A 16,055-nucleotide genomic window follows, 5' to 3' on the forward strand; every position below is an offset into this window, starting at 1 on the left:
AGAAAGGATTTCTATACGCCTGTAGCTCGGTCATAGTGGAGGCTATGCTCGGTCGCTCGGCTCAGCAGGCTCCGTAGTCGGCATTTCATCGCTACTCATCATACGTCACGTTTTTGTGCTAGTGTGCTATGATGTCAATATTTTCGTTCCTCCACTGTGACGTCATCACTGCCGCGCTAGCGATGGGTCTCGACCACGAGAAGGAGCTTTTAATGAATTTTTGGAGCTGAATTATAATTATTTTGAAATGTTTGCAGCGTCCAATACCTCGTTGTGGGTGTCCTTGCATGCGGAAGCAGCCTACAACATACTTTTTATAGCCTCAAAATTTGGCGTCCCAACCCCTTTAACACCTTTCCCGCTATGCCCCGGTGAGTGCGCAGTCCGTGCCTTAGTGTCGGGGGCAGCAAGCATAATGTGGGGCTGTTTTCTGGCGCTAACCAGAACCGTTATATTCTTTATTGTGCAGGAGTACTGGCCTTGGAAAGGGCAGGAGACTTCGAGGGAGATATCCTCCGGCCACGGAACAATTCCGTTGATGTGAGTAGTGCTTTTGCTCCCTTTCAAACGTCCTTCCACGAAAAGTGTCCGCACTGCTCTCAGACGGGGGTGGTGCTATCACATGGGCTATTTCTGACCGCCATGTTGCCACTGTTAGCTATCTTATGTTGCAGAAAAAAAAGCAAGGAAAGAAGAAGTATCGCAGGTTCATTGAAATCGAAAGCTGATGACACCTACATGTACTTCAGTCTTGTCAACTATTGCACACTTCAAACAGGACAAATGCTTCTGGACAAGATAAAAACTTCAAGTGAATCAACAGTGAAAAATCCAAATAATATCTGAGCTTTTAGGCGCCGGAACCACCATCTGATTATGAGGCATTGCTTATCGTAATGCTAGCATCATGCTCGGACGAGGGCAGCTGCACAATCATTACCAAGCTTGGGCTTCGGACTGGGCAAAGCTCGGCGTTTTGGTCGCAGACAGAGACCTAGCTCTTTTCCTTCGGAAAGTTGTTTCCATTTCACGTTTCACATTCGCAGGATAAACGAAAGAGAGACAGCTTTCTCTAGTAGGTATACGAGGCTTATGTTTGTAAAGATCGAAAATCCTGTCAAGCTCCGTTCCGATGGTTCGGAGAACTTCAACTTCTTCCTGCAGATCTCGCGGTCCATAAACGTTCGCGTTCGAGTGTACGTTTGTACAAGCCTGCACGTCATTGTCGTTCATCTGCTAACGCTGTTTGGTGGCTGCATTTTCTCATGCACAGCGAAATGCAGTAACTGAAAAGGACGACCTGTGGCCCGGAGGAATCGTCCCTTACGTCATCGACGCTAAACTCAGTGAGTGAAGACGGCGGGATATCGTAAATGATGGTCTAGTAGTTGCTTGTTTCAAAGCTCTTTGTGCTTTCTTTTCTCTGTTCTTGTACCTCATTGTTCCACAGCGTTTGAAAACAGGCAGTTCTGCCCTAAGAGCGGCGGATTGAAGCCAATGGCAACGAAGCTCTTCTAATGGTGTCGAAGAATACGCGGGGTCGACATGTTGGCACGACATAGCGTGGGAGGCAACATTTGCTGCGAAGGAGAAATAGTGTGCACGCAGATAACACGCGTCTAGAAACGCTCGGGTAGTGTCCCTAGATAAACTAGTTTCAAGGTAACGTCATCCTTTCACCTATAGCCACCGTCCTTTACACTTTCGTGCTCTCCCATCACTGCGCGTCAATGAACGATTTAGTGCGGCCTCCTGGCATTTCGGAGTCATCGCACTGGTCACTACCGACACCGAAAGGTTCCAACGTTCTTTTTAGAGCGCAGCTCTTTGGCGTCCGTTCCTGGGTTTCGCGTCGTCGTCGGCGTTGTCGTCGGCCTCGTAACCAGCTCCGCCCCCCTTTCATCCCCCCAGCGCTAGCAGCGACCGACTGATACCGCTGGATGCCGCTGACGCCGCTAGAGAGTCAAGATAACGTGACTGCATAGAACACCGTCGCCGCCATGCAGAAAGAGGAGGAAAGGGTCCCCCCCCCCCCTGTTCTTGTGTGGCGGATAGGGTGCTCTTCAGTTGCCGACGCGCCGGTTATTTCACGTAGGCCCCGGCACGTCGACGAATACGTGACCACCTTCCCACGGCTAGACCTGGTTCTTAGCGCTGCGGAAGCGAGGGTATCATATTGTTTGTGTCGGCATCGGCGGCGTTGTCCCTGAAACCAACTCCGCAGCTGGGGTTGACTCACTATCGGCGTCAGCGGCATCAGTCAGTCGCTGCTATCTCTTCCCTCCTCCCTTTATCGTGTTGTCCGCTTGCTGCGCGCGCTTCTGCCCCCATCGTTTGCCGCTGGGTGTACACGCCGCCCCCCTCCCCCCTCTTCCTGCGAGTCTCCGGTTGTCAAAGCGCCGGCTCGAACTTTATTCCTTTCTTCGCTCCTCCTCCAATGCAACCCCTGTGCGGTGGCAATCAGAGAGCCAGATCGGTGGCGGCGGATCTGTATATGTGCACCGCCCGAGCCGAAATTGCCGCTGCCGTTCGCCCTGTGCGGTGGCAATCAGAGAGCCAGATCGGTGGCGGCTTGACATAAAGACAAACAGCAATTTCCTAACACTTATGCGGGAGAACATCCCGTTCCTCTCGCTCGTAACGCGTCCCACGGCTGTGACAACCTCGCGAGGCACTTGTATAGATCTCGTCTTTGAGAATCAAGCGTTGGTGTACCAAGTCGAACATATATCAGTCTATTTCTCCGACCACAAAGCTTCCTTCATGACTGTCAAGAACTGTTAGTGGAGTCTTTGTTAAAGGAATACGTGTGAAAAATAAAAAAAATTCTGTGACAGCGCATACATGTGTTGCTCGATTTCTTTGCCTCAATCTATCGAAAAGGTGAAACAGCTTATTTGCTGCGCTGAAATTTCGCATTAGGAAGTAACGTAATCGTCGGTAATTTTTTGTTTCATGGAGCATGGTTTACGGCAAAATACGCATGCATAGGGATTTGTTGAACAGAATAAAATTTGAGAACACACACACACACACACACACACACACACACACACACAAATATATATATACATATATATATACACAGAAACGAAGCCATTTTCTTCCTATTTATTCAGACTGAAAAAGCTGCAACATTTGGACGATCATTGCGTTCATGCACGATCAGTCTCCAATCCATTCCTCTTGTATTCTGGGCTTCCGAAAAACAAGGATAAAAACACGAAAAGAGAACGGAGTCATCTTGTAATCAACCCAATTCGGTGACGAGTACTCAGATACGTATCTTGAAGTTGTGAACGGGCGCTAGGGCGCTATAACGTAAAATTATTCCAAACTTTTCTATTCCAATTCTGCTATCAGCCCTCCACGATTGGTCAAAAACTTTTTTCGACCACGCCCACTTCACCTGTCTGTCACGCGACGTCACGAAAACCGCGATACCTCCCCATCTGATGTGATGTGTACACGCTGATTATGCATGATTTGAAAGAAAAAAGAAAAACAGTTATTTCTGATTCGACCCCTTTTCGCCATTAACCCTCGGCTATTGGTGAAAAATTTTCGGGCTGCACCCACTTCACCTGCCTGTAACACGACGTCACAAAACCGCACAAACTCACCGCGTCAAAGTGACGTGTACGCGATAAAGATGCATTAATATGCCGAACAAAAGTGAATTTTCTTCGGGATAGCCGCAGGCTGCCCCGTTTCGAAAGTAATAAAAGATTGCTGCCGTCGATCGCTGAGACGCTGGCTACTCGCACCTGCCGGAGAGCATGGGTGTACTTGGGTATAATAAAACTTCTTGCGTGGCCATGTAACGTTTTCGAGCCCTTTCCGCACGTTTACCACCTCATTCTGCCAACTCTTCTTTGCTGAGTGTCAGTTTTAGCGTCATTCTTAAGCTTCCGTTGCATGCCGCCGTGATTTTCGACCAGCCACCACAAGCTAAGTAAGGGAAAGCCGACCAATCGCAGACGCCGGCACCACCCTCTTCATCCGGTTATCGATTTTCAGTGCACGGGCTCTGCCCAGTGAATCCCTCTCCACTTGAGCGTTCTCCCCGCCTCTTGTCAGCCAATTAGATACGACAAGCCGCTCAGTGTAGGCAATGTTATTCGTTTTGCAAGCAAACAAAAGTGACCTCCTATGAATGAGGAGAGCGTTTGATTGGTCTGTTCAGACAACCCTGCGGGTGACCGCCCGGTGCTTGCGTCGGTGGTTACGCAAATTTGACGTCAGGAGATTGGAATAGAAACATATTGGAATAGTTTTACGTTATAGGGCCCCTATTTTGATTGCGCATATATATTTTGGCATTGGTTCTAGCGCGCATGGTACCGTGAAAAAAAGCAACAAGTGTTGATTACGTAGTCTAAAAAGTCCGTGAATGAACTGTTAGCGGTCCGCGCATTCCTTAAAAGCTGTACTCCGTCTCATTAACCCCATGCAGTGAAGCTCCGGTTAGCCACCCATTAGCGAGATCAGGCTGCGTGTTTCCAAACAGGGCGGACAGCTACATTTTACGCCACTGGTCGTTCCGTGAAGCTTTCAGTTAGTTGACGTCGCGCCCATGACAGTCAGCGGTGGGCAGTGCAGAAGCTCTCGGCGGTTCTTTGTGCTAGCTGGCTGACGCAACTGGTATAGAGTTTTTGCTGCTTTGCATGCAGTTTGTGAGATTTAGACTAAACGCCTCGCCAACCGCAGCCTTGGATTGTGTTTAACAGGGTGTGAACTTGGGCGAGTTGGTGAACCATTTTAACTTGCTGACAGGGAGGACTTAGGCGAAGGTAGATATACGCGCTGTGTTTCTTTGACATGCTTCTTCGTCTAGGTGTTCTCTGTAACGCCTTCTAGCGAATTACATTGTGTACTCTGAGAATTTAGGCGCGGTGCGGCGATTCTTTGCCGACTTGTTTTCCTCTCTTCTCCTTTTGTCCAGCCATTTCTTAGTATTTACCACGTGCATGTTTATTTTACATGTGTATTCCTATTTTCATTATTGTGTCGTTGCATTAGTTGCTTACTTTGTTCTTCTTTAAGAGCTGAGCATTTCTTTTTTATTTGACTATTTGGTTCGGGCAAACACGACGGTTCCGTTCAGAGTTAGCGATGTGCTGCCCAGACACGGCAAACAGGCACTCGTGCTTATGCGAGCTCATTATTGATTGCGTTGATTGCTTTGGGGAAACAAACCAACTGATTAAACCATGGAGACCGTGCTTCGTTCTTAATCCATTCCGCATGTTCAACGCCGAGTAAGTTATGCAGGGGGAAGTGGGTGCAATCACGTTGCTTTCACATCGGCAGATCGCACTACGAAGAAGATTCTGCGGGCAATGGCCGACATCGAGTCTCAAAGCTGCTTGCGGTTTGTGGCCCGCAGAAGGCATCAGAACTACCTGTACATCATGCGCGGAGACGGGTGAGCAACCGTTCTGGATATTTCGGCGGCGACCTTACACGGTATGTGTATTATGCGGTATAAAATCAAGCATTTGTCGAGGCAGTTATAATTGTAAACCAGTGACACATGTTATACTGCGTTACACAGTAATGCGCGATAACTGCCCAAATGCGGCCATTGAACTTAGCGTAATAAGATTCTCGCGCAAGAAGTAAAATCGGAGTGAATACTGCGAGTAGAATGTTGTGATGGCTCTTCTTTACAATATAACTTGGAATTCGAAAAAAAAATATTGAGTCTTCTGTAACCCTACAAATAAATATCAAAACAAGTCTTCAAATTGCACCTATTAGAATGTTAAAAGCGGACGAAGTTTACTTTTGCTTTATTTCTGAAGTAAAACCGCCATTTCATGAATAATAGACTAGCGAAACTGACGTATCCGAGATAAGCACGTAATGTAAAGCGTAGCTTCATTTGATGGTTCCGTCTGTACTGATTGCCCTGTCACGTTCGGTCTCGCATAAAAGTGACACTTCTCATGATAATGAAGTTTGTGTCTCATTGCTCCAAATTATCAAATTTTGAGCGGTATTCGCAAAGTAGGTTAGCTTTTAAAAAGACGAAACATCCTCCGTTCCCATCACCTGGTCTCCAAGCGACGGCAAAAAGCATTACATTGGTTATCTCCGGCTGCGTAGAATTCGCATATTTTTCAACTCTGGCCAAAGTTAGCTGCGACACCCTGTATAAATGTCCCAATGCATACAGTAAGTACGTAGGTGCTTGTGTTAACCTGTTCGCTAATAATGGCCACGCCATAAGCGTGTGCGTACCTTACCTTTACAAGTCATACAACGTGTTCAGACGTTTCGCAACGGGTTTTCGGAACGTCTTTCTAGTAGGGCTGTGAAGAACGCTTTCGCAAGGCGAGGGGATACCAGAAGGCGAACGCGTAGCATTTCTTTCTTTATGGGCAACGCAGCTGCACTTCGTTCGTTGGGCGCCAGGGCGGCGCTCAGGAGGTGTCTCTGGGCACAGGCTGTCTCTACCGGGCCACCATCGTGCACGAGCTGATGCACGCGGTGGGCTTTGATCACGAGCACTCCCGTTCGGACAGGGACGAATACATCGACGTCTTCACGGAGAACGCGGAGCCAGGTATGTACAGGGGCGAGAACGAAGATCTGCCAACTGTTGCACATCATCTCTCAACTTAGGTAACAGGTTGCGCGGTGAGTGCATTGTTTCGTTACAGGGCAGGTCTCAGTGCCTGAAGACTAAATGCTAGGGGGAAGAGTTTAAAATTAAATATGCTATATGCAAACGAGGAAAACGATGTAACACATTTTGGTAAAGGCAGGTAGACAGGACCGAAGGTTACCGAGAAGGGAGGTCGGTCGGCCTGAGGTGCAGTCCTCTAGTCACCAGCTACATTGCACCGGGAAAAGGCCAAACGAAGAGGATTATGATGGGAGATGATCACGGAGGGAAGAGGCAGAACATTTAACGGGCAAGTGCGCTCGAAGCCTACGATGATGATGATTTATTGCCAGCCCCTTTGAAATGGGGCGGGGACAAATCGTCGCCTAGCCTGCTTGAGTTACTCAGGTATAGTATCTATGTTTTCCTGCTAACATTCTTGTATACACCTCTTTATCTGGATCTAGTCAGATTTGTCTCTTCCCTACTTTTTTCCACCAATACTCCAAACGTCTCTTGTTTATCTCGACTGCGGACCAATTGATACTTCCCTCTATTTTATATTCAAGCACTGCTCGAATACGTATGTTACGTATTCGTCTCGCTGGGGGAATCCCCCCGCATTCCATTAGAATGTGCTGAGTGGTCACCGGATTTTTGCTGCAACATACACGTCCTATCTAACCGTGAATATTTACTCGGTATATTTTTGTCCTTACGCAACCAGATCAATCCTAAAATAGGAAGGCGCTTCCCATCGGTTTATTGTACAGATTTTTCCTTCTAAATTCTTTTTTGCCATTCTTGTAAATCATCGTGGTCTTCTTCGTTTCCATTTTTTTTGCATCCAATTCGCTGTCTCTGCTTCTCACTTCCTTTCTGATTACTCCTGGTTGTCTATCTACACTTTCGATTAACCTGCACTTGGTTGACAACTTTCTTCACTTCTTCCTCTATTCTGTGTCAAGATTTTTAGCTACAGATACTTGTGCACTTTAGCCGCCCAGTTATATCGATCCATGTTCCTGAGTCTTCAAAACTAAACTTGCTCTGCACTTCTCTGACTTCAAACGAGGCCCAACCCATGTCAACCTGCACTGCCTCATTTGTGGTTTTGTTGTGCGCTCCCAAACCCAACCGCTCCACTGATATTTTGTTAACTTCCAACCCCAGCAATATTTATTTTTATTCTCTTTCTTTTCCCACTCTCCTCTGGAATCTTTCAATCCCATTCCCCATCCCTGTACAGAGTAGCATGCCAGCGGTTGTATATGCGCAGGCAAAAATCTATGTTTTTCTAATAAAGAGTCCCCCTCTCTCTCTCTCTCCCTATGCAATTTTACGCACACAATGGCATTTGCGAACGTCAACAGTGGCACCATGACTCCTTTAGAAAATTGCACGCGCCACCTCCTATTTATCGTTGCCCCAAAGTGCCCTATGTTTCCTTGTTGCTGCATTCCGCTTCTCTTTTATTTTTAGATTATTTTGATGGGTGCTTGAGTAAGTCTCTCCCTCGTTTACGTATACGCCGAGATACTAATATAGATTGACTACGGGTACGGCTTGCTGTTGAATCGACACCAAATATGATCTTCATTAAAGACAATAATTCCCGATTTCTCCATGTGAAATTTATAAGGCCTAGAATTGTCGTTGCGCTGCCACACATATCAGCCAGTGTCTGCAAATCTCTTGCATTACCCGCTAGCAGCACTATGACGTCCGCGTACATCAGTGCAGGCACCTTCTGTTGCACCATTTGTCCATTACGCGTGTATGATAAATCAAATCATTATTGACTATGTTCCAGTTGTCTTTCTAAGCCCTTAACATAAAGCGTGAAATACAATGGAGGTAGACGGCATGCTTGCATTAGTACTTGGTGAATTTCCACCATTACAAAAGGATGGATAGGTGGGCTAGTTGATAGCGCATTACAATGAAAACTTAGAGCGCTAAAAATACAAAGGACGTAGAAGAAGAAACACACACCATACGTGCTCTTCCCTACGCGCATGGTGTGTGTTTCTTCTTCTACGGCCTTTGTGTTTTAAGAGCTCTAATTTTTATTATTATTCCACCACTCTCTTACAAGTTCGGCCTTCGCATACAATTTTCACACGGCTTTCTCTATATATCTCTCTCAGCAGTTCCACGAAATCATCCTCTATGCCTTCATGCTTAAGAATATGCCAAAACAACTTCGTGTCTGTGTTGTCGTAGGCTCCCTTAACATCTAGAAATGCTATTCATAAAGGTCTATTCTGAGCTACTGAAATCTCTGTGCACCGATTTAGAACAAGAATATTACCTTCTAAGCGTCTGCATGTTCTCAACCCCATTCCGTACTTCCCCCAGTACATCATTTGTCTCCAGCCATTTCACCAGCTATAATTTTATAGCTTGCATTGCCATTCTACATAGCACCGACGTTACTGTAACCGGCTTGTACGAGCTCGTCCTATCCGTATCAAGTTCGCCTTCGTAGCTGAGGTTCATCGTGCTTTCACGCTATCCAACAGGAATTTTTGTTTTAGTCGCTTGTTCAGTGGCATTAGTCAGCAGTGCCTTGCTATGTGGACAGATTTTTCATTAGCTGTATAGGGATTTCATCGGACCCTGCAGCCGTGTTATTCGGGACATTTTCTTCTGCTTTTTTCCAATAAAAGATTTCTATCTCAAATTTTGATCACTCAGGCATCTTTGGTGTTGCTGGATTGCTTTGAGTCTGAACTACGCTTTCTGCCGATGCTTTCGTGAACTAAGCTTTCGTGCCGAAGTTAGCCCTAGCAGTGTCTGTGATGTACCGCGGTGCATCGTCTCCTTCGAAGATGTTACTGTCTTCATCCCTTATACACGTCTGCAAATCTTTAGTTGGAGCTCCGAGTGCTCTTACATGGTTCCAGAATCTCGCTGGTTCGCCTTTGACTCCTCTGTAAATGTTATGGACCCATCGTTCACTTGCGCATCGCTGCACCGGCATCGCGGCATACGAACGTGATATGCAAAGCAAGTCAACCCGTGCGCCCTCTGCAAAAACAAGTAAAACCTGGATCGCCTGGAACTATATGTACCTCCCCTCCAGAGGCCCATTATAAGGTGCCCTGACAGAGGTATTTTGATCAGACGCGCAAGAGCTGCATGCAACAAGTGTTCATTGTGCTCGTATATAGGGTAAACGGACCAACTCAACGGAGTTGAGTTGGTCCGTAGCAAAGTTTGAGGCACGTGACATTGCTCACAGTCTGGAAACGAATGAGTCCATGTTCCAGCAGAACGAAAGTCGCAGATGTTTGTCTGTTTGTAGTGCAGCAACATGTCACATCTCTTCCTCATTCCGAGTTCGTGTCCTCTCCCGTCAGTGCAAGTGGTCGCTGTTCTCCACTGGTATCTTTGTGCTCAGCGTGAGAAAGTACACAATATTTTTCTGAGGTAGTGCTAACTTTGCGAAAACCAAGGAGCGCCCCTTTTTTGAGTGAATGAAGCAGGGTATACGCGTCAACGAATGGTAGAGTCATTGCACGACTCAACCACTGTCATATGATCACTGAGCTCGTTCAGCAGGTTATGCTGAAAACATTTTTTTCCCACTGGTATTCCGACATTAGGCAAAACCAGCTGTAAGTGGCAGAATACGTTACCGATTTTTTTCAATCCTCAATTCTGACAAAACAGCGCCGGTATTTCAGCGTACGAACGCGATGTAGGGCTTGCTTTTGTTTGCACGGTAACATTCTAAAAAGGTAGCTTTGAGTTCGCTTTCCAGACGACGCTCAATACTGCAAAGTTTGTGTAACACTTATTTGCTGCCACATATAGCGCTTAGCGCGGAGATCAATGGCATCTCTATTGTCAAGAAGTATCGAACCACAAAAAGTGCTCGTGGGTCAGTCGCCCTTGTGGGTCTGCGAACATTACCTTTTGTATAACGAAGGGATCAAAGCAGCAGCGACACAATCTTAAGGCGACAGTGGTAAGGGCCCCATGTCACATAAAATCCGGGGGCGGCGTCGACGGAGTTGTCCGTGAGCGAAACATTCTCTATATATTTTGGTATATGTATATGACATATGGTATTCGCGGCTTATATTGCCACACCATTATATCACTAAACTTGCTCACACCTTGCCTTGCATTCTTGAAAGTTATTCCTCGAAATTTTGAGAATGGCATCCCACAAACAAATGTCATGAAATAAAACACCTACAGCGCATGCCTTTTATGGTAAATCTTCTCTGACTTAAATATTAAAAGTATGAAACAATAACACAAACCTGAAAGTAATGTATTTTTTGGAGACCACTGCCTCCGGGATCGGCCCACGCAAGAGGCAGCGTTACTAAGACAAAGCTCGCCTTCGGGCATAGCGTTCGCCGCCAGCGTTTGGCAGTAAACATTACGGTTACATAAGCTGCAGTAGCTGGGAAGCAAGCGAAGCAGTCGGTGATCTCCGTATGCTATCGCGTTCCACTGTTAAAGGCCAAGCTTAAGCCTGCTCCAAGTTCTTTCGTATCATTGGCCACACGTTGTCAAACGAAAGTATGTTGCGAGGAATGATTGTAGTTTCCTGTGTGGCTCTATTAAATATTTATGTTTAATATACCTGCACGACGGTACTTACTGATGCGCACATGCTTGTTCACATAAAGAAGCTTGCAGGAGAGTTACGTAGGTAAAGAAAAGAAAATTTCATTTACAGAGACGACAAAATTTTCGCGATGTTGCTTCAACAGCCTATTGTTGCGTCTCAACACCACAAAGGCGTTAATTGGACTATTGACACGAGTCACGCCACCACCAATCCATCAGCGTCTTTCCACGTCACCGCAGCGTGGACACCGACTCTTGACGGTTCCCACATAAGGCCCTCACCTCACCCTCTAGCTGGCAGCCTGAGCGAAGGATGAAAAGGAGGGGAACAACGTCGACAACCTGAGAGTAGCAAATTCCTTTCTTGCCACATATTCCAAACCAGTCTCTTCAGAGGCGGAGTTACTACGGTTTATTGCGAGCATAGGCATGGTATCGCCACGAAGTCAAGGAGTGGATGGATGGAAACAACTTTATTTTAAATGCTGCAAAATTTGACGACCCGAGCTCAGGCCTCCCATGAGGGGACTTCGAGGCCTTGCCTCGTCGCCGCCTCTCGGGCCTGCTGGACAGCCCACTCTCGCGTCTAGAGGTTGGAGCTGCGCAGAGCGGCGGCCCACTTAGACGCAAGAGCCTCCGGAGCTACTGCCATTGTAGCTGATGTAGCACGACACTCCCACAACATGTGTGAGAGCGTTGCTCTAGTTTCCTGACATAATTTACGAAGAGCACTCGGGTATTGCGCGGGGAAAATGTGCCGCAATCGCACCGGACTGGGGAAGGTTTGTGTCTGCAGTTGTCGCCAGACCATTGCCTGGCGACGTATGAGTTTCGGGTGAGGTGGGACAGTAACCGCCTGCCCAGCTGGTAATGCTTCGTGATGTCATTGTACCTGACAAAGCGTTCTCGCGTGTTCTGAACCAGGAGTTGCGAACTCGAAGAGGCGGTGTCCGATTCTGCGCGGCGGGTCAGTTTTCGCGCAGAGTGGTTTGCTACCTCGTTGAAGTTATGGGGGCCCTGATCGGTGGGGGTGGCGAGGTACGCTGGAAACCACATGATCGCGGTGCTATCGAAGTTCTGTTGACCAGCTTTCCTTAGACTCTGGAGAGCTTCCAGGGAAATGCGCCCCCGCGCGTACTTGAGAACTGCTGATTGTGCGTCGCTAAAAACTACCTCGCAGTGGGGGTCGGTAAGCGCAAGCGCAATCGCTACATCTTCCGCTGTTTCGGGGTATCCCGTTGCCACGCTACACGCGTGCGTAAGCCTGGAGTTAACGTCTACGACTACCGCCATAAATTGGTGTTCTCGTGTGCATTCTGCGGCTTCTACGAAGCGCGCAGTCCTCTTTCCACCCAAGGAGCGCAGCAGTGCCTTATCATGGGCCTGGCGTCGGCCCCTGTTATATTTGGGGTGCATGTTTCCAGGGATAGGGGCGACAATCAGCGTGTCGCTGAGGTCGGGTGGAATGACCTGTTTCTGACCGTGTTGGATGTGGTAATTGATGCCGAGTTTCTGCAGGATGTATCGGCCCGTGGCTGGTAGAGACATGCGTTCGAGTTGAAAGGCTCTTTGCGCATCCACGATTTCCTCAAGCGTGTTGTATAACCCCAGCTATAGCAGACGAGCAGCGCTTGTGGACTCCGGTAGGCCAAGGGCGATCTTGTAAGTCTTGCTTATAAGGGTGTTGATTTTCTCCCTTTCGGTGACATTCCACTTATGGAAGGCAGCCACATAAATAATGTGACTGATTGTGAAAGAATGTATGAGGCGCACGACGCTGTCCTTCTTCATGCCCGTGTGCTTGTTTGTAATGCGTTTGATCAGGCGGGTAGCCGCTGCAACCTTGCCTTCGATTTTGCGAATAGCTTCTATGTTTGACCCCTTGGCTGTTATATGCATGCTCAGGATACGTATCTTCGGGACTCGGGGAATACAGGAGCCGTCTAGCTATAGAGGATTATTTCGTCACATTGGCGCGATTCGCCTGTAGGCTTGGGCCGCCGGTGCGGGCGGTAGATGAGCAGCTCCGATTTGAGTGTAGATAGTCGGAGACCTGTGCCTTGGAGGTAGGTTTGGAGTGCAGAGACCGCCGCTTGTAAGGTGCATTCTATCTGACCGTCACTGCCTTTGTCGACCCACAGGGTGATGTCATCTGCAAGTCGAGGAGTGTGGTTTGCAGCTGTACAATCTTCAGATTACCTAGTCAAATCGCTAGGGAAGACGAAGGGATCAATAGCGGAGACTTTTCGAGAATGAGGACAGATGGCACTGATGTCTACTGAGAGGTTTAACTTGCTCTTACATGGAGTGGGCTTCCGTACTGGAACCGTATAACTAAGACAATCAATCCTTTACATTCATTTTCTACAACCGGACGTAGCAGTCGATGGGTTTGATGGATTCCTTGCCCTAACGCTGCCCGAAGCCGCAACAACATACAAAGTTCATATCACTGCACCTTCAAATGCACGTTACATACGTACGGTATAGACACCAGTTTTTCCTTACCAAATATTCAGACATTTTGAGGTCTGCAGGAGAAAATGTTCACCTAAATATAATGCCGTGGGACAAGTTGCTATACAATTGCTGGTAGAATGTTTTAGCTTTCTGTTATCCTGATGCTGTTTATCCATGCAAGTTAAACTAGGCACTCTCCCACTTCATGTACCACTGCCATAGTTATAGCTGCAGATCGGCGTCTGGAGACGCCGGTATATTACAGAGATACAAGTGCCAAATTAACAGACAAATCATGGCGGCGTCTCACAGTAAAAAGGCGTGCCACCGTTGTGTCCGTCAGCCATATATTTTGTTGACGGAAAAAGAATTCGCGTATCTGTGTAGCACGTCACGGAATTGTCTAATTAGAAAGGCCAGCCGGTGTGTGTTGGCATTATTTAGATATTCTTTTGTTTGTCATGGGGTTGTTTTCACTAAAAGATCGCGTTTTAGGGTTGTATAAATGCCAAGGCAGGGAGATACGATCTCTCCAATGCTATTCACAGCGTGTTTACAGTAGGTATTCTGAGACCTAGATTGGGAAGAATTTGGGATAAGAGTTAATGGAGAATACCTTAGTAACTTGCGATTCGCTGATGATATTGCCTTGCTTAGTAACTAAGGGGACCAATTGCAATGCATGTTCACTCACCTGGAGAGGCAAAGCAGAAGGGTGGGTCTAAAAATTTATAGGCAGAAAACTAATGTTTAACAGTATCGGAAGAGAACAGCAGTTTACGATAGGTAGCGAGGCACTGCAAATTAATGTTTAGCTGTCTCGGAAGAGAACAATAGTTTACGATAGGTAGCCAGGCACTGGGAGTGGTAAGTGAATACATCTACTTTGGGCAGGTAGTGACCGCGGATCCAGAACATGAGACTGAAATAATCAGAATAAGAATGGTGTGGGGTGCGTTTGGCAGGCATTCTCAGATCATTAACAGCAGGTTGCCATTATCCCTCAAAATAAAAGTGAATAACAGCTGTGTCTTACCAGTACTCACCTACGGGGCAAAAGCCTGGAGGCTTATGAACAGTGTTCTACTTAAATTGAGGATGACGCAACGAGCTATGGAAAGAAGAATGATGGGTGTAACGTTAAGAAGAGAGCACGCAGATTTGGTGAGGGAACAAACGCAAGGTAATGACATCTTAGTTGAAATCAAGAAAAATAAATGGGCATGCGCAAGACATGTAATGAGGAAGGAAGATAACCGATGGTCATTAAGGGTTACGGATTGGATTGCAAGAGAAGGGAAGCGTAGCAGGGGGTGGGAGAAAGTTAGGTGGGCGGATGAGATTAAGAAGTTTGCAGGGACAACATGGCCACAATTAGCACGTGACTTGGGTAGTTGGAGAAGTATGGGAGAGGCCTTTGCCCAGCAGTGGGCGTAACCAGGCTGATGACGATGATGACAAAATGCCAAGATGTTCATCCAGCAAGACCTGTAGGGGACGCCCACCTTCCAGAAGCGCTTGGATTCAATGTGCGTGGAAGAATTAACTGCTCAGCAGTTGAGCTAAGCTAGATACATAACGAGTATTGGTGGAAAGAAAAGCAGAAAATACATTGATAGAGCCGGACAAGTTACTGGGTTAGGTAACTGTGCAAGGTAGATATCGATGCTTTGAGGTACAGAGAAAAGACTAAGGCGTGATAGACAAAATGCTAGACTGCGATACATGTAATAAACCTGATTAGGTGAAGCAGGCTAGGTCACTTTTGTAGCCGCTCGGCTTCGGACTAGTTCAAAAGAAAAAATCATCACAAATTAAAGTTCCTTCAATATAAAACAGTTGACAGTTTGCAGTTGTGTCGTGCATCCCTCTCCTTCTCGACCGTGTGTTTTGAGCACAACCCATGATATGAAGTTCAACAACTTTTGTTGCAGAGAATGTGGAGCAGTTTGACAAGCTCCAGCCCTGGGAGAACAGGCTGCTGACACCATTCGACAGAGACTCAGTCATGCTGTACGGCTCGGAGTCGTTTGCCCGCGAACCAGGCCTGGCAACCATGCTGGCCAAGGACGGCAGCAGGCTTAAGGAAGTTTACGACAAGCGAGGTCTGAGCGCTAGCGATGCGCGAAGGATAAATATGCTGTACCGCTGCAAAAATAAAAAGACTTAGCCCCTACACTGTACCCTCTATAGCCGTCTTGCTGCCATGGTGGCACGGCCACTTCAGGCCGTGTCTCTACTTTAGCCTTGTTGTGTACTGTAGTGGAACAGAATTAACCTAAGGAAAGAAGAAAGGACACGCTGTGGCGTGGCTTGAGAAGCCTCACTGTGCAAGTTGCTACTCAATTTTTGAATGTATGTCAGCAGATACGGAAATGGACAAGACGCA

The 16,055-nt window shown here is 47.2% G+C and overlaps 1 protein-coding gene across 1 annotated transcript in view; it reads left to right on the top strand.

Annotated features, from left to right (window-relative positions):
• The window catches only part of LOC126528493 (astacin-like metalloprotease toxin 5), a 29,265-nt gene extending 13,416 nt beyond the window's left edge, over window positions 1-15,849 (top strand). The window contains exons 2-6 of the mRNA XM_050176370.3: window positions 470-540; window positions 1,274-1,346; window positions 5,314-5,428; window positions 6,396-6,571; window positions 15,601-15,849. Coding sequence (XP_050032327.3) covers window positions 470-540; window positions 1,274-1,346; window positions 5,314-5,428; window positions 6,396-6,571; window positions 15,601-15,836 — 671 coding nt within the window. The 3' untranslated portion in view covers window positions 15,837-15,849. The remainder of the gene's footprint in view (window positions 1-469; window positions 541-1,273; window positions 1,347-5,313; window positions 5,429-6,395; window positions 6,572-15,600) is intronic.
• Window positions 15,850-16,055: the final 206 nt, after the last annotated feature.

Source organism: Dermacentor andersoni, chromosome 9 (assembly GCF_023375885.2).
Source record: "Dermacentor andersoni chromosome 9, qqDerAnde1_hic_scaffold, whole genome shotgun sequence".
Classification (NCBI taxonomy): Eukaryota; Metazoa; Arthropoda; class Arachnida; order Ixodida; family Ixodidae; genus Dermacentor; species Dermacentor andersoni.